The 21,854-nt window shown below is 37.3% G+C and overlaps 1 protein-coding gene across 2 annotated transcripts in view; it reads right to left on the reverse strand.

Moving 5' to 3' along the window:
* MAEL (maelstrom spermatogenic transposon silencer) overlaps positions 1-21,108 on the reverse strand; it is a 36,895-nt gene extending 15,787 nt beyond the window's left edge. Inside the window, exons 1-8 of one of the 2 annotated variants that reach the window (XM_040451780.1) lie at positions 20,855-21,100; positions 20,473-20,565; positions 18,754-18,853; positions 17,656-17,811; positions 15,989-16,030; positions 6,947-7,071; positions 6,481-6,535; positions 6,216-6,357 (exon numbers count right to left, since the gene is read on the reverse strand). In XM_040451780.1, coding sequence (XP_040307714.1) covers positions 6,216-6,357; positions 6,481-6,535; positions 6,947-7,071; positions 15,989-16,030; positions 17,656-17,811; positions 18,754-18,853; positions 20,473-20,565; positions 20,855-20,986 — 845 coding nt within the window. In that variant the 5' untranslated portion in view covers positions 20,987-21,100. Of the gene's footprint in view, positions 1-6,215; positions 6,358-6,480; positions 6,536-6,946; positions 7,072-15,988; positions 16,031-17,655; positions 17,812-18,753; positions 18,854-20,472; positions 20,566-20,854 lie in introns of both variants that reach the window. The other variant, XM_040451781.1, reaches the window with a different exon arrangement.
* Positions 21,109-21,854: the final 746 nt, after the last annotated feature.

Genomic DNA, 21,854 nt, shown 5'->3' on the forward strand with positions numbered 1-21,854 from the left:
TAAAAAAAAAAAAAAAAAAAAAAAAAAGAAAGAAAGAAAAAGAAAAAGGGTCAGAGACCATGATCAAAATGAAAGGTAGGCCAAGAAGACCAAACTGGACCATACATATGCTGGACTCCCTTAAGAAGAAAAAAAAAGAACAGAATATTAAATAACCAAGAGAAATCTCCAGGAATAAGACCTCATTCTGCATACTGAAAGTGTTCACCAAACAACTGAGAAAACTGACCTGTGATAATATACTCAGAGAAATACCATAATAAAACTATTAGACTTTTTAAAGATGAAAAAAACACCCTTAAAGTCTCCAGGCAAAAAGATCAAATAAATTAAAAGGCCAAGAGAATTAAATGACCAAACTTCTCAAAAGCAACACACAATGAAATACAACAATAAAGCTGTATTTGTAGAAACTCAAGGAAATAAAAGATAAATAAGATTTCAACAGGCAAGAACACAGGGACAAGTGTCCCCAAGAGCCCTTAATCAATATACCAGATCAATTCCACAATTTGTTTCTGTAAAGGCACCAAAATAACACAGTAACCAGCTTAAAACTACAGGATATGCAATGAAACATAGAAACACAGTATAACAGAAAACTTTAATACACCATTCTCAACACGTGACAGATGAAGCAGACATAGCTAAAGGTAGTTTCTTTTTTTTTTTTTTTTTTAATAACTGGAAGTTTGTACCTCCTAATCCTCACCTAACTAGCCCATCCCCTCACCAACCTCGCCCTCTGACAACTACCAGTTTGTATTTAAGTCAGTTTGGTTTTTAGTTTGTCTGTCTCGGTTTTTAGAGTCCACGTAAATGTGAAATCATGGTATTTGTCTTTATCCGACTTATTTCACTCTGCATACCGTCTAGGTCTATCCACGTTGCCACGAATGGCAAGATACATTCTCTCTGTGGCTCTGTAATATTCCAGCGTGTACGTGTGTGTTGTGTGCACCAATCTCCTTCATCCATTCGTTTGTCACTGGGCACCCGGGTTGCTTCCATTTCTTGGCTATTCTAAATACACATGGGGTGGTAGGTATGTTATCTTTTCAAGTTAGTGTTCTTGTTTTCTTTGGGTAATGGAATTACCAGATCTCATGGTCTATTTTTATTTTTTTTCCATGCTTATTTTCCACAGCGGTTGTACCAATTTACATTCCCACCAGTAGTGCCCGAGAGTTCCCTTTTCACCACATCCTCACCAACCCTTGTCTTTCTTAAGAGATAAAACAACTTAAACATAATCAAAGTAGTCCTCATGGATAAATGTCAAATGCTACACCCTGACAATAAATATTCTTCTCAAATGCCCACAGAACATTCACAAAATTGATTATATATTAAGTTAGCAAAAAACTTCCATAAAGTAGAAATATTATGGGGACGCCTGGGTGGCTCAGTCAGTTAAGTGGCGAATTCAGCTCAAGTCACGATCTCGTGGTCTGTGGGTTCGAGTCCCGCATCAGGCTCTGTGCTGACAGCTCAGAGCCTGGAGTCTGCTTCAGATTCTGTGTCTCCCTCTCTCTCTGCCCCTCTCCCACTTGCACTCTGTCTCTGTCTCTCAAAAATGAATAAATATTCAAAAAAAAATTTTTTTTAAGAAATATTTTTTAAAAGAAATTCTTTTTTTAAAAGAAATCTCAAAAGAAATATTTTTAAATATATTTTTTAAAATCACAATGCAAAGACACCAGAACTTACTAACAAAAACCAGAAAGGCCTTTCCACCTGGAGATTATTAACTCATGGGTTAAAACTACAGAATATTTTTTAAATTACAAAATACTGTATGTGAATCTATGAGATGCATTGAAAGCAATGTTAAGAAGAAAATTCACTCTACTAAACACCTACCAATAAAATATAAAAATTAATGAATTCTGATCCCCCAAAATAGAAAAAGAACCAGAGTACCAAGAAATTAAGAAAAAAACAGAAATTAATGAGGAAGAGAATTTTAAAAAAAAGTTGTTTTGAAGAAAAAAACAACAGAATAGACAATATACTATCTTCATTTAAGGAAAAAACACACAAATACACAAGATAACCACCGAAACAGAGGTAATTTTAAAAATTATGAGACTAACTTTGCAGACTTTTAAATAAATCTGGAAACTTATATAAAGCGTACAATCTCCTAGAGAAGTACAGATTACCAAAATTGATTCCATTAAAGTTAGAAAGCCTAATCAAATTGATTTTCATAGAAGAAACAGAGAAAGTTATTAAGGAACTGCCCCACAAAAATTATCCAGTCCCAGATATGCACAATTTGTATGAGAAAATTTTAAAAGTACTGAAAGACCCAAAAGTAGATTAGAGAAATGGAAACACATCTCACCTTGGATAGAATTCAACATTATAAACATTTCGGTTCTCCCCAATTTATACATTCAATGCAGTCCAAGGAGTTTTATGGAGCTAGACTGAAGTGAAGGGATTCTTCTGCATATACATTTTGTTTAAACCACATTAAAAAGAATAAAATCAACAAGGATGGGGAAAAATGCAATAAAACAAGCAAAGGGGTTGAACTAGATTTCAAATGAATAATTTCACCAGACTGAAGAAGGGGAAAGAACCAACCCAAATAACTTTTGAACAAAGTATTTTGACTATGTATCTTCAGACTAAATAACTAAAAGCAAATTCTGAACTATTAGTATGTCATTTTACAGTGGTATCACTTAACAGTTCTCTAACAATGGACTTTTACTTACTGTATTCTAGGACTGAACAAACAAGAATATTGAGTGCCAGGTTTTTCACTCAGAGAAGAGAAATACAAAAACAGAAAAGTGGAAAAGTAGAAAACAATATGTGTAGGTTTAGTATGAACTCATGGTGAGACAGATAAAAATGTGTGTGGAGGGGGTGTATATACATGTATTTCCTAGCTCTATCCACTAAGGGGAACTAGAATCAATGATGCTCTAGTAGGAATGAACATACCTAGCACCCACATCCTATCTCCTAAATACTCTCCTCCATTTAAAGGAACCAGGGTTTCTTGGAGAAGCAGGAAAGTACAAGGATGAGCCTGAACGTATTAAGCCAGAAAGCAATGAAGCACTGAAAGAATAATGAAGAAATGCCAAAAGGACAGAAACCACTGCTTTGAAGGGACTCCCAACGGCCATGAAGAAACAATGTAAGTATAAAAATAAGTTGACAGTAAAAGATTATAGCCCATTGAATAAAACAGGAATCCATGAGTCCATACTCATTATTTTTAAAAATAAAAGCTCTTCCTTACAGTAGGATGTCAACTAATAAATGTAGTAGGAACAACTGGATCAGAAAATCACCATTTCACAGGGGCACCCGCGTGGCTCAGTCGGTTAAGTGTCCAACTCTTGATTTCGGCTCAGGTCATGATCTCACGGTTTGTTCCTGAGTTTGAGCCCCTCATCATGCTCTGTGCTGACAGCATAGAGCCTCCCTCTCTCTCTGCCCTTCCCCCAATTGCTTGAGCTCTCTCTCTCTCTCAAATAAACAGTAAAAAAAATAAAAATAAAAATAAAAAATAAAAAATCACCACTTCACAAATGTAATAATTACTGATTCAGGCAAAAATCATCAATGGATGTGAAAACTAACAGGCAGGCTGAAATTTGAGGAGAAGATCTACCAAATCTCAAAATATCTCCCTACAAAATATGAATTTTAAGGTGAAAAACTAACTTTTCAATGGCAGAAATCTGGCAGACATGATCAAAGTTACCATCAGTAATGGAACAAATGGACATCAGATGCATCCAGATACGACGTACTGAGAAGACACCTAACTTTTGTGGCACTCCTGCCAAAAATACAGAACCTCAATCTACTCATGAGGAAATAACAGGCAAACTAAAACTAAGAAACAGTCTATAAAGTAATTGGCCTATTCTCTTCAAAAATGTCAAGATCAAAAAAGTCACGGTAAGTCATTTGCAAATATCTTCTCCCATTCTGTAGGTTGCCTTTTAGTTTTGTTGATGGTCTCCTTCGCTGTGCAGAAGCTTTTTATTTTGATGCAGTCCCAGTAGTTTATTTTTGCTTTGTTTCCTTTGCCTCTGGAGACGTATTTAGTAAGATATCTAGTAAGAAGTTGCTATGGCCAATGTCAAAGCAGTTACTGCCTATGTTGTCCTCTAGGATTTTGATGGTTTCCTGTCTCCATTTAGGACTTTCACCCATTTTGAAATTATTTTTGTGTATGGTAAGAAAGTGGTCCAGTTTCATTCTTTTGCATGGTTGCTGTCCAGTTTTCCCAACATCATTTGTTAATATATAAAGAACTTATAAAACTGAACATCCAAAAAACAAATAATCCAGTTAAAAAATGGGCATAAGACACGAACATTTTTCTAAAGACATACAGATGGCTGACACATGAAAAGATGCTCAACATCATTCATCATCAAGGAAATACAAATCAAAACTACAACAAGGTTATCACCTCACACCAGTCAAAATGGCTAAAATTAACACAGAAACAACAGGTGTTGGTGAGGATTCCTCACTGCTGGTGGGAATGCAAACTTCATGCATGAGCCACTCTGGAAAATAGTATGGAAAAGTTAAAAAGTTCCTCAAAAAGTTAAAAATAGAACTACTCTACCATCTGGCAATTGCATTACTAGGTATTTACCCAGAGGATACAAAAATATGAATTCAAAGGGGTACAAGCACCTCCATGTTTTAGCAGCATTATCAACAATAGCCAAATTATCAAAAGAACCCAAATGTCCATCAATTGATGAATGGATAAAGAAGATATATACAAAGGAATATAACTCAGCCATGAAAAAAAATGAAATGTTGCCACTTGCAATGCTGTGGATGGAGCTAGAGAGTATTATACTAAGTCAGTCAGAGAAAGACAAATACCATAGGATTTCACTCATTTGTGGAATTTAAGAAACAAAACAGATGAACACGGGGGGAAAAAAAAGAGAGGCAAACCAAGAAATAGACTCTTAACTACAGAGAACAAACTGAGAGTTACTGAAGGGGACTCGGGCAAGGGGGAAGGGTTAAATAGGTGATGGGTATTAAGAAGGGCAGTTGTGATGAGCACTGGGTGTGGTATGCAAATAATGAATCACTACATTCTACACCTGAAACTAATATTACACAATATGTTAGCTGAAATTTAAATAAAAACTTGAAAAAAAACTAAACAAAAAGAAAGTCAAAGACTGAGAAACTATTTCAGGTTAAAGGAGCCTAAAACAACCTAACTAAATGCAACATATGCTCCTGAGTTGGACCCTAGACTAGATTTTCTTTTGCTATAAAATATATTACTGGAACACTAGCAAAATATGAATATGGTCTTCCAATTAAACAACACTATTATACCAAGAGCAATATCCTGTTTTGATAATTTTATCATGTTACTATACATGTTCTTAGGAACAATACATTGATATTTAGAAGTGAAAAGGCATCATGGCAGCAACTTACTCTCAAGTGGTTCAGAAAAAGAAACTGTGTCTAGAGAGCAAGTTATAAAGAAAATGTATTAGAATGTCAACAATTAGAGGGGAGCCTGGGTGGCTTGGTCCGTTAAACATCAGACTTTGGTTCAGGTCATGATCTCATGGTTCGTGGGTTAGAGACCTCCATTGGGCTTTCTGCTGTCAGCGCAGAGCCTGCTTTGGACCCTGTCTCTCTCTCTCTCTCTCTCTCTCTCTCTCTCTCTCTCTCTCTCTCTGCCCCTCCCCTTCTCACGTGCACATATGCACTTTCTCTCCCAAAAATAAGCATTGAAAAATAAATAAATAAATGTTAACAATTAGGAAACCTGAGAGAATGACATATAGGACTTTTCTGTACTATTCTTGCAACTTTTCTGTAAACCTGAAATTATTTCAAAATATAAAATATTTTCAATTTATTTTACTTACATATTTCATATATATATATATATATGCAAGAATTCTATGTAATATGACATCTGTTTAAATAAATATATTCTTCCATCAGTATAAAAATTCTAAGTGATAAAGCACCCTGTCAGTTATTTGGTAGTGTGTCTGTTTTTAGTTGCAGACAAAGTAACAATGTATCTGACAATCAATGGAATCCTATATTCAAGGAAATGATGATTCCAAAGTTTCATAGGAAAACACTACCCACTGATGGAAAAACCAATCTTGTCATATTTTCTCAGTTCAGAAAAGTCAAAATCACTAACACAAAATCATTATAAATACCTTGTGTTGCTAGAATAATCCCACATGGCCACATCTAGGAGGCTCCGAACCCAGGTTTTAGAGGGCTCCTTAAGAAATTTTTGCTGGTAGATTCCCACTACAAGATCTTCTACAGTGAGAAGTTCTAGATCTTGCCTGATTTCTTCCATTGGTAAATAGAAAAAGACATACAATTAGTGAATTTAGATACACAGAAGATGTACATCAAAATGGAAACAAACACAGACATTATAAAGCACTTGAACAGTAACCTAGTTTTACTTACTTGATGCCTTTGCCATATGCTTCAAACACCAGTTGACTCTGGCTCGGTCATCAGACTGGAGAAGGAAAAAAATTTACTTGTATTTTCTCCTACATTGTTGTTCAATTGTTGTTCTTTCAAACTGGGGAGATAGGGGTGGCAGGAAGGGAAAGACTAAAGAGTTTGTGACAACTAAATGAGAACCATAAAAAAGAGCAACGTGTATTTTAAAAGACTACTGCTATTAATAAAGTTACATTTGTAAAGCAATGTTAACAGACTGTGAAAAGCAAGGGAGACCTAGGGTAGGCGCATGAAGAAACCAACAGGCAGAAAAAGGTCATCTGTTCGTGATTACACTAAACTAGTAGGATTAAAACCCAGTTCTTCAACTCCTAATCTAAAAGAATTTCGTTGGGTACCTTTTGTGGATCTTTTGGTATCTTAAGTGGATAACCTTAAAAAAAAATTCTTACACTGAAATTACCTTGCAGTAGATAGGTGGCCAGCTTCCTGGGTTTGGGTGAATAAAACTATAAAGGTTTTGTAACACAGTTGCTTGATCATGCCCAGATTCAAAGTTTGAAATAGGAATCTTGTGACTAGAATCACCTGAAGGAAACAAAAAGGAAGTAGGGAGTTCAAAATTTGACCAAGACAAATATGACAAAGTGGGTAAGGAAGGAGGGTATAGGAAGGGGATAGTGAGTAACTCATGTTTAAGCACTTGTACCAAGCCTAGTTATGATTAGGTACTTTATCCGATATTCTTATGAGAAAGGGGATATACACCTATTACAGAAGAGACAACCGAGAATCACAGAAGTTAGTATAGTAAGTTAAGAGTTGGTGATCAATGGAGTAAGGACTCAAAACCAGGTTTAAGTGACTAAGCCTGTATGTTTTCACTACTCCCCTCTGCTTTTCATGTGAGGCTGGAGAACTTAATAGCAATGATTGCTTTTTTAAAGGTTGTACAATCAAGATTTCCACTTGCAATAAAAAGTGGACCAATTCAGACCAAACTTCCACAAAAATTTAAAATACCTGAAAATATCAAGAGCACACGGTAGCGAGGAATTAATAAACCCAGATGCAAGAGAATATAGAAATTCAAAAAGGCCCTCCAGAGAGCCTAGCTTTTGGGGCAGTTTTTTCCCCCTGCAGTTATTTACCAATTCCAGAAGAGGAGGAAGTTGAATGGCTGAGAAATGTGCTTGTGACAGCTTTGGAGGCCTGGTTTGCTAGGCCTCCAGGTGTCTAGTAAGAGCAAACATAAATCTTTTCTGGAGGAAGGGAACATCATTATAAACCTCAAATTGCTTTAAAATCATTTTTTCAGCATAGTGGGGAAAATGGTGGCCAGGAAGGCAGGAAAGGAGAAGCCCAAGAAGCCACTGCCAGCCGGAGCTGTCAGAGTAATGAAAGGGAAAGTTCCAGTTGCAACACCAAGAAGTAATCAGCTGAACAAGAAGCTGCAAACCTCTCGACAAAGCCTGTAAAGATCCACAAATTTGGAAGCACCATAGGTAGTGACAAAGAAAGTCTCAGCCATATCCATCAAACTTGGATCAAGTAAGCCTAGAGGAACTCTTGCTCCAAAAACCCTTTCAGTAGCAGTAGGCTTTAATGAAGATGAAGATAGTGAACAGAGGAAATGACTCCAGAAACAAAGATGAGGATGAAGAATACTGGAACGGATACACCAACATCGTTAGGACCAAACTCGTTCAATAAAGGAAAGCATGATTTTTCTAATGACCAGAACCTATGGGAATGAAATAGAAAATCTCATCTTGGAAATGTCCATGACCAAGATAATTAAATGATGTGTTTTGAAACTGGGGTGTTGGGTGGGTGTAAAGTTAAAAGGAACAGTTTCCTTTTTTTTTTTTTAATTTTTTTTAACGTTTATTCATCTTTGAGAGACAGAGCATGAGCGGGGAAGGGGCAAAGAGAGAGAGACACAGAATTGGAAGCAGGCTCCAGGCCCCGAGCTGTCAGCACAGAGCCCGATGCGGGGCTCGAACTCACGAACTGCGGGATCATGACCTGAGCCCAAGTCGGACGTTCAACTGACTGAGTCACCCAGGTGCCCCGCAACAGTTTCCTTTTTTAAAGAACGGTATAAGATTATCTTTGGAGACTTTTTTTTTTAAGATTGAGTGATATATAAATGAATTTGAAATTAGAGGCAATTTAGGTTTTATATAGAGATTTCAAGACATTTACTAATTTTATAGTTTCATGTGATTAGCTTACAGATAATAGAAAAATCAGAAATGGTATCTAAGAACTGCATTTTTTTTTTTTAATGTCTACTTATTTTTGAGAGACAGAGCATGAATGGGAGAGGGGCAGAGAGAGAGGGAGACACAGAATCCGAAGCTGGCTCCAGGCTCCAAGCTGTCAGCACAGAGCGTGATGCGGAGCTTGAACCCACGAGCCATGAAATCATGACATGAACCAAAGTCAGACCCCCAACCGACTGAGCCACCCAGGTGCCCCTAGAATTGCATATTTTTTAAGACACTATCAAGAGGGATGCAAAAAGTTATTATCTATTTAAACTGCAAACAATTACTCTTGACTCCCTTATTAATGTAAACTGTCTCCCAGGAACAGCCTGTATGGGGAAGAAAATGTTACTGGACTATTGACTGGAAGTACATTAGATAAAACATGGTTTGTTTTTTTTCCCCTAATGGGCATTTGTTTTTGATCCTCATAAACTAGGTATTGCATTGCTATCAGCTGGTACAGATGCCTACCTCTTTAAAAAAACTTTGTTTTCATTTTATGTAAATTGTTAAGTATTTGAAATAGTACATTTCACCTTACTGGGTCCGGTCTACCTTCGTCAGTCTTCAAAGACCATCTGCTACCAAAGTAAAATCAGTATTGTGAATGTGCTTCTTAGTTTTTGTTCTTAGCTAGTTCCTGTAAGCATTTCCACCAGATCTTGAGGCAACTCATGAAGAAGTAGTTTCTTTTAAAATACAAACTACCACCAAAAACTTAAATGTAGGTATAATACTTAGATATGTGGGTGTTTTTGTTTTTTAAAAGGTAGTAACCCCAAAAAACCCACACTGTATGAAGATGAAAACGAGAAAAATGCACTTTCCATACCTTTGTTAAAGCTTAATTTACTAATTTATGAAAATGGAATTTGATTTGAACTTAATACAAGAAATCTTATGTTAGTAAAATAATATGGCTATTTGAATCATACATATATTTTTTAAAGTATTATACACATTAATCATGTACATTTTAGATACTGAAGATAAAAATAAAGAAAATACATCTTTAAACATATTCTATGGAATCTCCAACCACATTGTTAGATCTATGTACTATAGGCTTTCTAAAAAACTTTAATTTTTTTAATGTGACAGTTAAGCACATCTTTAAAAGCATAATCACAGATAAAAGAAACATACAGTAAAATGATTTCCTTGAAAACTCCTGCAATGTTTAATTTGGAAGCAGCTTCAGACTACTTTATTGGTAGCGACCACTCGCTGAGCTCTTTTAAACAGGGATTAACTCCAGAGAAGCAGCCTGTATTCCTAAAGCTTTGTTCATTTGCATTGTGCTTTTAAGTTGAAAGTAAACCCCAAGTAAAACAATGGAAATATATATAGAACTATCAGTTCTTACATGATTTAATTATATCCTAATACATGAATTTAACTTGCTTTAATGTAAGCAAACTTTCCACTTTTGTCCATTTTGTTGTTTATGTTAAAATAACATCTTTTCCTACAGATTGTCTGGACTCAAATGAATTATTAACCTAAGGTCAAGAGGAGAGAGAAACGACTGAGATGAATGTCTTTACTAAAATACCACTAAATTTGTCAAACTCAAAAAAAAAAAATCATTTTTTCAAACATTAGATATGAATAACCAGGTACAGGATGAAAGAAGAATGAGAACCAAACCAAATTTGATAGAATGAGATCCAAAGTATTCCAGCTACTGAAATTATTCAGTAGATGATAAATATTCACGCTTATGATCAAATTATGAATTTTACCATAAAGTTATAAAAAAGGACACACAGGAAGAGTTCAATTTCTGATAGCAACAGACTAGAACTCTATGAATGAAACACCTGCTTGAGAGCACTGCAGAGAGAAAACTACAGTAAGGAACCGGGGGTCCAAAATCTTGGAGAAGAAGGAATCCTAGAAAGTGGATTCTGGCATTTGGGTTCATTGGTAATTTGGGGCATTTATGAATTCTGGAAGAGGAGATTTAGAGTCTGATAAACTGAGCAGTTTTCAAAAGACTTAGATATATAAGAATTAAAACTATTATTCCGGGGGCGCCTGGCTGGCTCAGTTGGTGGAGCATGGGACTCTTGGTCTTTGAGTTGTGGATTAGAGCCTCATGCTGGGTGTGGAGATTACTTAAAAATAAAACCTTTAAAAAAAATATTACTGTAGGACCACCTGGGTGGCTCAGTCAGTTAATCATCCATCTCTTGTATTCAGCTCAGGTCATGATCTCACGGTTTGTGGGTTTGAGTCCCGCGTTGGGCTTTGTACTGACAACACGGAGCCTGCTTGGTATTCTCTCTCCCTCTCTCTCTCCCCCTTCCCCTCTCATACTCTCTCCCTTTCTCTCAAATAGGTAAATAAGACATTAAAAAGTATTACTCTAGTATTACTTGTGTATATTAAAAATTATAATTAAAAGAATATTCAATTGCCTTCTTGCTTCCACTGTTTATACTCAAGTCAATTGCAAATTTTACAGATGATCCTTTGGTGGCAATCTGTCTACCTTCCCCCCCTTTTTAGAGATCAATCAGAAATAGATTCTTAAAAGACATGAACCCAATTTTACATTATCTCAATCCCTGAAATTGGATTAAGGTACTCTGAGATGGCTAGTGACAGCATCTTTCTGCCAGAAGCAGTCACAAATTTTCTTCAGAGAAGAATAACAAGTTTTTCTATATACTGTTCAGCCCTCAAAAATAATCAGATGGGGGTGGGGGAGAAAAAAATAAGACATATGAAGAGATCAGGTATCTTGACATCAAGATAACCAACAGACCCCCCCCCACAAAAAGATCCCTATGTTTTTCAGACATAAGGCTTTAAATGTTCAGAGAAGTAAAAAATAGATTATTCTAGCAGAACCATAAAAGAGAACCAAAGGTAAATTAAACTGAAGACACATTCTCTAACCCATTTTAGGATGGCAAAATAACCTTGAGAACAAAATTAGGTAAGATTAATCAAAGTCTTTAACATGAACGTACAAATCCTAAAACAAAGTATTAGCAAACCAAATTCAGCAATTTAAGAGCTATACAGTCACTATAATGGGTTTATTGCTGGAATGTAAGATTGGTTTAGCATTAGCAAATTACCAGATGAATAAAAAGACACAAATCACCTGAGATACAGAAAAACTATTCATTAAAATGTGCAACTGATATCTCTAACCAAACTGGGAGTAGAAGGGAACATCTTTACCCTGATCAGGAGTATATACTAATGAACTAATATGTGGAATCAGAAAAGGCCCCAAAATAATGTCAGCCAGAGTAATGTTAAAATAGAAAACCAAAGCTGTAGGCATCACAATTCTGGACTTCAAGCTATATTACAAAGCTGTAATCAACAAGACAGTATAGTACTGACACAAAAACAGACACATAGATCATCAATGGAACAGAACAGAGAACTCAGAAATGGACCCACAAATGTATGGCCAACTAATCTTCGACAAAGCAGGAAAAAATATCCAATGAAGAAAGACAGTCTCTTCAAGCAAATGGTGTTGGAAAAACTGGACAGAGGCATGCAGAAGAATGAAACTGGACCATTTTCTTAAACCACACATGAAAATAAATTCAAAATGGCCAAAAGACCAAAATGTGAGACAGGAAATAATCAAAATCCTACAGGAGAACACAAGCAGGAACCTATTTGACCTTGACCGCAGCAACTTCTTTACACGGTCTCCAGTGGCAAGGGAAACAAAAGTAAAAATGAACTATTGGGACCTCTGTGCTTCTGCAAGTGAAGGAAATAAAATCAACAAAACTAAAAGGCAACTGACAGAATGGGAACAGATATTTGCAAACGATGTATCAGATAAAGGGTCAGTATACAAAATCTATAAAAAAAACTTAAACTCAACACCCAAAAAACAAGTAATCCAGTGAAGCAATGGGTAGAAGACATGAATACACTTTTCTTTTTTTTTTTTTAATTGAAAAATTTTTTTTCAATGTTTATTTATTTTTGGGACAGAGAGACACAGAGCATGAACGGGGGAGGGGCAGAGAGAGAGGGAGACACAGAATCGGAAACAGGCTCCAGGCTCTGAGCCATCAGCCCAGAGCCTGACACGGGGCTCGAACTCACGGAGCGCGAGATCGTGACCTGGCTGAAGTCGGACGCTTAACCGACTGCGCCACCCAGGCACCCCTCCAATCTAAATTTCAACAAAGCTTTTTGTGAAGCATGATACTCTGAATTGTATGGAAGAGCAAAGGGTCAAGAATAGCTGTGATGTTCCAAAACAAAGCCAAGGAACTTGTCTAAGTAAATATTATCAAAATACTGTATTCAATGGTATGAACACCAAAAAAAACACAAGTAGACCAACAGAACAAAATAAATATATCACAAAGACCCATGCATCTGCAGAAATGTGGCACTACATACTGACGAACAAGCTGATTATTTAATAAATGACGCTGAGGGGCACCATGGCTCAGTGGCTCAGTCGGTTGAGCGTCTGACTCTTGATTTCAGCTCAGGTCATGATCTCATGGATCTGGAGTTCAAGCCCTGAGTCCTGCTCTTCACTGAGCATGGAGGCTGCTTGGGATTCTCTTTCTCCCGCTCGCCTGAATGCACTCTCTCAAAATAAACAAACATTAAAAAAAAAAAAACAGTAATAATAAATGATGCTGAGACAACTAATTATCTACACAGGAAAAAAAAAGAAATAGAACCTCTATTTCACACCATTACACAAGTCAGTGCCAGGTGGAATAAGAACTTGGGATATGAAAAACAAAACTTAATAAGAGCTATCTTTATCGCCTGCAGGTAGAAGATGATTCTTAAATAAGACATTAAGAACCCTCAAAACCCTAAGGGAAAGGAGGATACATTTACTAAATTAAAAATAACTTCTGCTCATTGAAAGACGCCACAATGACAGTAAAAAAAAAAAAATACAATGCATACACTGAAAATTGGTACCTGTAATTAAGTCAGTAAGCAGATACATAATAAAATTCCCCAAACCAATATAAAAGACATTCCAATACAAAAATTGGGGGAAGCTAATGCTGAGTTAAAAAAAACAAATACAGGTATGGAAACAAGCACACAATGTTAATTACATAAAAGTTCAAAAAAAACCAAAATTAAATATACCCTTTAATTTTTTTTAATGTTTATTTATTTTTGAGAGAGAGAGCGAGCGAGCAAGCAGGGGAGGGACAGAGAGCAAGGAACAGAGGATCCAAAGTGGGCTCCATGCTGACAGCAGAGAACCCGATGCAGGGCTTGAACTCACGAACTGTGAGATCATGACCTGAGCTGAAGTTGGATGCTTAACCAAATGAGCCACCTAGGTGCCCCTAAATACACCATTTAAATACATATGTATTCACAATAAAACTATTCAGAAAAGAGAAAACGATTAGCACAAAATTCCAAATAGTGTCTCTCTCATAAAAAGGGAGGGGCATTAAATCAAGGAGAGCTACAGGGACCTTCAGTGATAGGGCACCGCTATTATTTCTTCAGCTGGCTAGTGAATGCACAGCTGTTCATTAACGTTCTTTATACCTTAAGTCAATGTTATACTCTTTGTGTATGAAGACTAATTTTAAAAGCTGATAGACCTTTTGTACGGGAAGCCAAAAGCAGTTTTCAAAGCTTTGCTTTTTTTAAAGCAGAACTTCTCTCAAGAAAATTAACCAGTAAAATGGACAGAAGCAGAGCTCCTCTGGTTAAAGTGGGGGAGAGAGAGAAGGTCCAAGACCTCCTACTCCCACACTCTCATGCAGAATCTGAAGTACCTTTTCAGAGAAAAGCAAGGCAGTGGGGGTGGGGAAATTAATGGATTCCGTACCAAAATCTCTTGAAATTCTTTGATTCTAATGTGCTAAACCATAACACCCATCTATGAAGTATTCCCTCGATTCACTTACACATATTTCATAAACGGCCAGATAGCACAGGAGCATTTGAAAGATCTACATGTACATTCCTTAGCTACTACTTACACTGCATCCACGTGTAAATTTGCTTCAGCATGTTCCCCCTTGAAACATGATCTTTTCCTAAGCATCAGGTTGATTACACTAGCATAAGCATTTTTAGTTATTATGTCGACACAGCCATCACTCTAATAGAATCATTTATTTTATTTAACTGGCACATTTCCCAGCGTTATCAAATTGGCAATTTAAGACATGTCTAAATTGACGAGCTCCAAAAGATCTAAGTTTCCTGAATGAACTGTGTTCAATTTTAATTAGTTTAAAATAACATATTAAGAAAACCCTTCTAGAGTCTTTAATAGGTTTTTAAGAACCACACTTTCTGTTAATCTGGTTGACTTGAAAATGTTGTAAAAATAAGCCTTAAAATTTTTTTTTTTTTTTTAAATCAAGTACTTATCAGAACCAGAATAATAAACAGTAAGCCAGTGGCACTCTCACAAAGGAGTGTCTGGCAAATTGCAGGGATTCCAATGCACTCAACAGATGAACAAACCAGAAACAGCTTAAGTAAAAAAGTGAAGTTAATTCACCAGCTAAGTTTCTATTTTTGTTTTACTACCACCTATTTAGTTGAATAACCTCAGATGACGTAATATGTGGGGAGATTAGCTAGGTTCACATTTCAAAAACTGCAACAGAATTCTTCTGCTTTATACATTTTTTTTTTCATTCAAAGCTACATAAAAGAATCAACTAAAAAAAACTGCCCTTACCTTGTTCCACAGTCTATGGCCCTGATCCCAGGCAAAACAAAAAAAGGACTAGTACCTATTTTTCACGAAGACTGGAAAAAACTCAAAGGACGTAATTAAAAGTGACTCTAAAATGTTCTCTTCATTTATGAAGAACAGCATTATGTTACATAATAGCTGCTTATCATGCATATTTGAAAAACTTAGCATTTTTAAGTAAAAAAAAAACTTAAAACAATGATAATTTTGAATATAAATAAAAAATAAAATTATCATGATTTTCATTCTAATCACAGAGGAAACTTGCTAAAACCTAGTTTCTAAAAGAGTTTAGTTCAGAGCTTAGGTATACAGTCATATCCTTTGGTGTCCCACAAATCTATTTAATTTTCAGGTTTTTAAGGATCACATGCGCCATCTATCATTTCTATGAAGAGTCTCCAACAGTAAGATTATTCCTCCTCCAAATTATGTTTTACGTGTTCATTTAAAGCAGTAAGTCTTAATCAGGTACATACACATTCAATGCCTATATTCTACCCCATTCATTTATACTTACTTGCAGCCTGACAATGAAACCGAAATCCTCGTGGAATTTCACCTATAATACAAAATATTTTGTTGAGAGAAGTTCTCTGGTTTTGCTATAGCAATATTTCATAGGATGATCAAGTCATAAATAACATAGGTAGGTAACTGTTACTGCTATGTGAAAACACAAACGATTACATTTTCATAGAGATTTGTTTTGTTTTGTTTTACCCAGAGGAATGAGGAGTATTAAAGAATTTTGGTATATTGTCTAAGCTGTTTTAAAAAGGAAGTTACTCGTAGGGGGCACTTGGGCTGCTCAGTCAGTTAAGTGTCTGACCCTTGGTTTCAGCTTAGGTCACAATGACATGGGATGGAGCCCTGCTTGGGATTCTCTCTCTCCCTCTCTCCTCACCCCCCCACAGGCTGTCTCTCAAAATAAACTTTATATGTACATAAAAAGAAAGTTACAGAAAAAAATACTAGGTAAAGAAAACTTGGGCTAAAGAAGTCTTAACGAGGGGTCCAGAAGGCCCTTGATATAGGTATTCATGTATGTATTTAAAAAAAAAAAAAGTCTCCAAATTCTATCTTTTTAATTTTTTGTAACCATATGAAGAAAAATAGTTATTTAACTTATTCTAAGCAACAACTCTCACAGGTGTGAGTAGGATAATTCGTTTTTAGTTTTTCTGTCATCTAAACACAAGGAAAAGTGCTGGCCTGTACTAATGAATTTTATTTTTTATTTTTTACTTTTTTTTTTTTTAACATTTATTTATTTTTGAGACAGAGAGAGACAGAGCACGAACGGGGGAGGGTCACAGAGAGAGGGAGACACAGAATCTGAAACAGGCTCCAGGCTCTGAGCTGTCAGCACAGAGCCCGACACGGGGCTCGAACCCACGGACCGTGAGATCATGCCCTGAGCCGAAGTCGGACGCTTAACTGACTGAGCCACCCAGGCGCCCCTGTACTAATGAATTTTAAAGCAACTGACAAAACTAAAGATGAAGTTCTCTCCTCAACCTCTTTCCCTTTACTCTTCTCCCTATATAGTTCCCCTCCTTGCCTTAAAAAGTATTACTGGTCCTTTATCTATCCTCTTGGTAACTGAATTGAATCCTGTCTTCATTACTACCTCTTTTGCTTGAGTGGAATATCCAGAAAAAAAAGTATTGAGAACATCTGAGAAGCTATTATGTACTAGGCTATTTCCATACCTTCTCTTGTATTCCTTAGAGCAGCCAACAATAGGAATTATTCCCACTTTACTGATAAGCTAATAAGTTCAGAAAGGTTAATAACTTTGCCTAAGGTTACAAAGCAACATCAAGTTAAAAACTAGTGATCGCCAAGATAAAGGATAGGTTAAAAAAATAAAAGAGCAAAGGCATAAAAAGCTTTTAGAAAATTCTAAGACATAAGGCCATAGGCAAGCAAACGCCAGGCTACATACACATTTTCAGGTATACCATCCACCCAACTCTAATGCTTTCTTGAGGTTAAAAGCTTCAACTAAAAAACCCCGTGTTAACACCTAATTCTTAATGATTTTTCAACCAATTATGATGAAGTCTTGTTACATTTTAGGAACTCAACTATGCATCAGCCTTTAAGAAAACAAATATTGTTAAATAAACTCAAGATAAAACGCATAGTTTTTAAGATCTAGCATCTACCCACTCTACTTACCAGGATTTATAAAACTGTGGAAATCTGCCATAATACCTTCTTGGAGAGAATATTTAACACAGCCTATTTCACAAGGGAGGAAGCGCTGTTCACAATGAGGAGGTAGTTCACCATGGCTAAAAATGTTCAAAAAATAAAAAATGCCTCCAAGGAGAGCTAAAAAAATAAATAAAAAGAAAAAAAAAGCAGTAAGACAGCACAAATAGATGAGAGTTTACCCCTCTACAAAAGAAAGTTTTAGAACCGTTTTCCTTGTGTTCCTATAATCCTAAATGAGCTGGAAATGAGAAAACTAATTATCTGTACCAGATAAACGAATCAAAATTTTTATAATTATACTTATCAAGGATTACAGTGGTAACCACTCTGCATGAAGCAACAAAATTATTCAAATTTGCAGCCAGCTCTACATAATTTAGTTAGACATATGCCTTGAATTTCAGGAATGACTTAAGAAAAGCTGTGACCCATATTCAACAAATTCAAGAGGTTTGGGAAATAAAGCCAAGTAGAATCAGTGTAGAAAAACTGCATGATATAAACTATGGACAATTTAGTTCACTCTTTACTTTTTACCAATTTACATAAGAACACCAATGAATTCTCTAAAGGAAGAAAGAAATAGGAGATTGCGAGAAGGGTTTTATACACCAGGATTGGCCACAATTTAAGACTGTTAAAAGTTTATTAATCTTCAACAAATTCATAACACAATAAAAACAGCCAGAAGGAATAACAAGGGCTCTTATTAGCTACATTCTTTTCCAGGCCAACTCAATAATTCAACCTTCTCTTTGTAATTTAAATGTATTTTAAGGGTCTAGTTATAAACACTTAAATCTAAGAAGTATATTTAGTAACACATGAAGTGGTTATTAACCAAGAGACCAGATTTTTGTATAAAACAAAACCTCTCCACTGTTACTTCAACAAACGCAAATTAGCTCATCTTTTACAACTTTAGCACCACTATAATTTGAACACTTGTAGTCAGTTATTTTATGCAGGATCAAAATGAACAGAACATATATTTACTGATCATTTGATCAATTTGAGCACCCACATTTATCTAAGCAAAACATTTTAGGATTATTATACCTTGATCACTTTTTAGAGACAAACTTGACATATCCGGGGGTGAAACATTCTGCTTTGGTACAAGCATGCCTGGCCTCCTCAGTGGGGTGGAAAAAGGTTTCTAAAGAGGAAGAGAATTCATCACATTCTTAAACTCTTACTGGTCACTTTATACATATACTTAAAGTTAGCAAAATAACAAAAACAGCTCATAGATTACTTCAGTAACCTCTCCAGGCCAATGAACCCCAATGAGTAAATAAACACATATCTGTCAGTGACACCAACAACCCAAAGGGAGACAAGGGCAAAATCTGTAAATATTCTGAATCAAAAGATGAGTAAACAACCAATTCAACTATTCCTGAAAACCATGTGCCCACTACTGATAATCCAAAAAAAATTTTTTAATGCCCACTACTGATAACCTAAATCAATCCCACTGAATCACATAATATATGCCAGCCCAGTGGCCAAAAGAACATTGTTCGACAAAGTACTTTAACACGATTTTTGCTAAAAATAAAAACCCGATCATGCTGACTCCAAGTCTCAATGAGGTATGTACACAACATGGCTTACATTATGAGAGGAAATTGCTTATGAGAAATTATAGTAAAAAAAAAAAAATCAAAGCCCACAAGTATAACTAAGTACCAATGCAACTGATTAGAGCTTCTACTAATATACATCTGCAAAATAAAACAATCTCTCAAACCTAAAGCAAGCAAAGCTCTCTTGAACTTCAATCCGATGGTGACAGTTTAAAAAAAGAATGGAATTTTACTATGTAAGAATGGAAAGAACACAGAGGGAGGGGAAAAGTCCACAACTACCCTGAATTTTTTTTTCATGTTTATTTATTTTTTAGAGAGCATGCACACGGTGGAGGGACAGAGGATCCTGGCTGACAGCAGAGAGCTAATGAGGAGCTTGAACTCACAAACCCTGAGATCATGACCTGAGCCAAAGTCAGCCACTTAACCAACTGAGCTACCCAGGCACCCCAACCCTGCATTTTCTTGATACAAATCAACAGGAAAATTTTTTAGTACTTTATCATTTTACTAGTCATAACTTTACCCAAATAAACATTATTCAATTCTTACTACAAGGCACATTAACCTTCATCAGCATGTGCAAGTTTTGTTATTTCCAAATTTCAAACACAACTGGTCTGGTTCCAAGTGTCATTTAAAAAGACAGAATGGTCCAAGCTACTTTGAAACATTCAAAAAGGGAGTCTTTAATCATAAAGGGGTTGAAAGGAACCCTTAAAGATCATCTAGTACAAATCCTAAAACCCAACTCCCCCATTGCTGATCACGGTTTATTGGTTGCAGGTTTCCGAATAGGGATTTCCCTGTTTGGTGATTTCACACCACCCAATAGCAACAATGTGTGGTTTGCCCTAGCTAGGGAACCTGTTGGCTCTTTAAATTTTTTCCAGTAGGCTCCCTGCCCAATGTGGGGCTGAACTCACAACCCTGAGATCAAGAGTCGCATGTTCCACCAACCAAGCCAGCCAGGTGCCCAGGGAGCCCGTTGGCTTTTTAACAGGCATTCTGACACCAGGAAAAAGAAAAAAAAAAAAATAATAATAATAATAATCCTTCTTTGCATTAACCCAACTCACCCACCAGCCCACCCTTTTAGTCTACCCTTCACCCATTCACTCCTCCAGCATTTACTGAACACGCCTATGTGCCAAGCAGGTTAACTGCTCTTCTCTAACTTTACCTGCTTCTCCGAAGGCCCAGAGTCCTTTCCCTGGGCTGCTCTCCACTCCCGAGCCATTTGTGCATACTTCTCCTTCTCTTCCTCCCTCAGGAGCTTGGGGACATTTAAGGGGACAGAAAGGAGAGAAGCGGCAATGAGGACCGAGTGCCCTAGGCCCCAGACGCGGAAGCCTAGACTTTCCAGGAGGTTTCCGCGTCGGTTTGCCTTAGGGCGGGACTTCCTTTCCCTCCAGCAGGGGCCAAGGGGTCACTGGTCTCTTCGAGGCCTCTATCCTTCCCGCCTCGCCCTCTCACCTGCCCAACTGCCTGCTCTACCCACCCGCCCCCCGCCTCCCAACGCCCCCCCCCCGCCTCCCAACGCCCCCCCCCCCCGCCTTACTTACCACCCAGTCAGCAGAGCAGTAGGGGATGGCATCAGCTACGCGAGCCACGGGCAGGCCTCGCCGCCGTAGTTCAGGGATCTTCTCCTGCACAAAGAAATAGTAGGCATTACGGCTGGTCCTGCGGTTTGGCATGGCGAGCGAGGCCAAGATTCGACGACCCGGGCCTGAGACAGCACAAGCCACCGGCGCCCTCGCCGGGCTCCCGCCCTTAGTAACCGAGGCAGGCGCCTGCGCGCGAAGGCTTGCGGCGCTCAACCAATCAGGGCGCGGTGCGCAGGCGCATTGGCCTTGCCGGGAGAAAAGCGGTCCGAGGCGGACTCGTGGAGCCGTGGGGGTGGGGTGGAGAAGGGGGGGCGGAGCTCGGTCACAGGTGCAAAGCATTCTGATTGGCTGGGATGAGGCGTTGGTGCGTGTGCTGTCACGTGGAAGGCTCGGCGCAATTCCTGTACATTGTTGCGTAGTATGTGTTAAAGTAGGTAGAGAAAAAGAGGCCTGGTGAGTTGTTTAGGTTCTTTCATGTTTTACGACTGTAAAAGGCCGGCTCTGTGTCAAGCACTGTGAAAAGTGTTGGGTGGGGGAAAGAGACAGGAGTGCGACAAACAAGATCTTTTCCCCCAAGAAGTTTACAATCTAATGGGGGGGAGTTTGAGAAGGAAGGTGACGGAACAAGTGCATCAACCAATATGGGGCACGCGGGGCGGGGGGGTGTTGTTGCCTTTTCGTTTCGCCCCCACCCCCGTTCTTAAATTACACTTGTTATGGTTGTGCAAAGAACATGGGGTTTTATAAAGCAGTTTGCAATATGTGAGGAAGAAAACCGACAATAAAAAGCTGAGATTTAAAATAATGTCCCTGAAAAAAGAAAAAAACATAAATAACGTCCTTGAATAAAATTTTATAGGTTTCCTCAGAAAGGTCAGGAATATATTTGTAGCTGCTATGGAAACTTGCATCTTTTAATTGGTTACTGCTGGTGTATACAGAAGGTTTTGGTTTCAGT

This window comes from Herpailurus yagouaroundi, unplaced genomic scaffold (assembly GCF_014898765.1).
Source record: "Herpailurus yagouaroundi ecotype Mexico unplaced genomic scaffold, PumYag 205, whole genome shotgun sequence".
Lineage (NCBI taxonomy): Eukaryota > Metazoa > Chordata > Mammalia > Carnivora > Felidae > Herpailurus > Herpailurus yagouaroundi.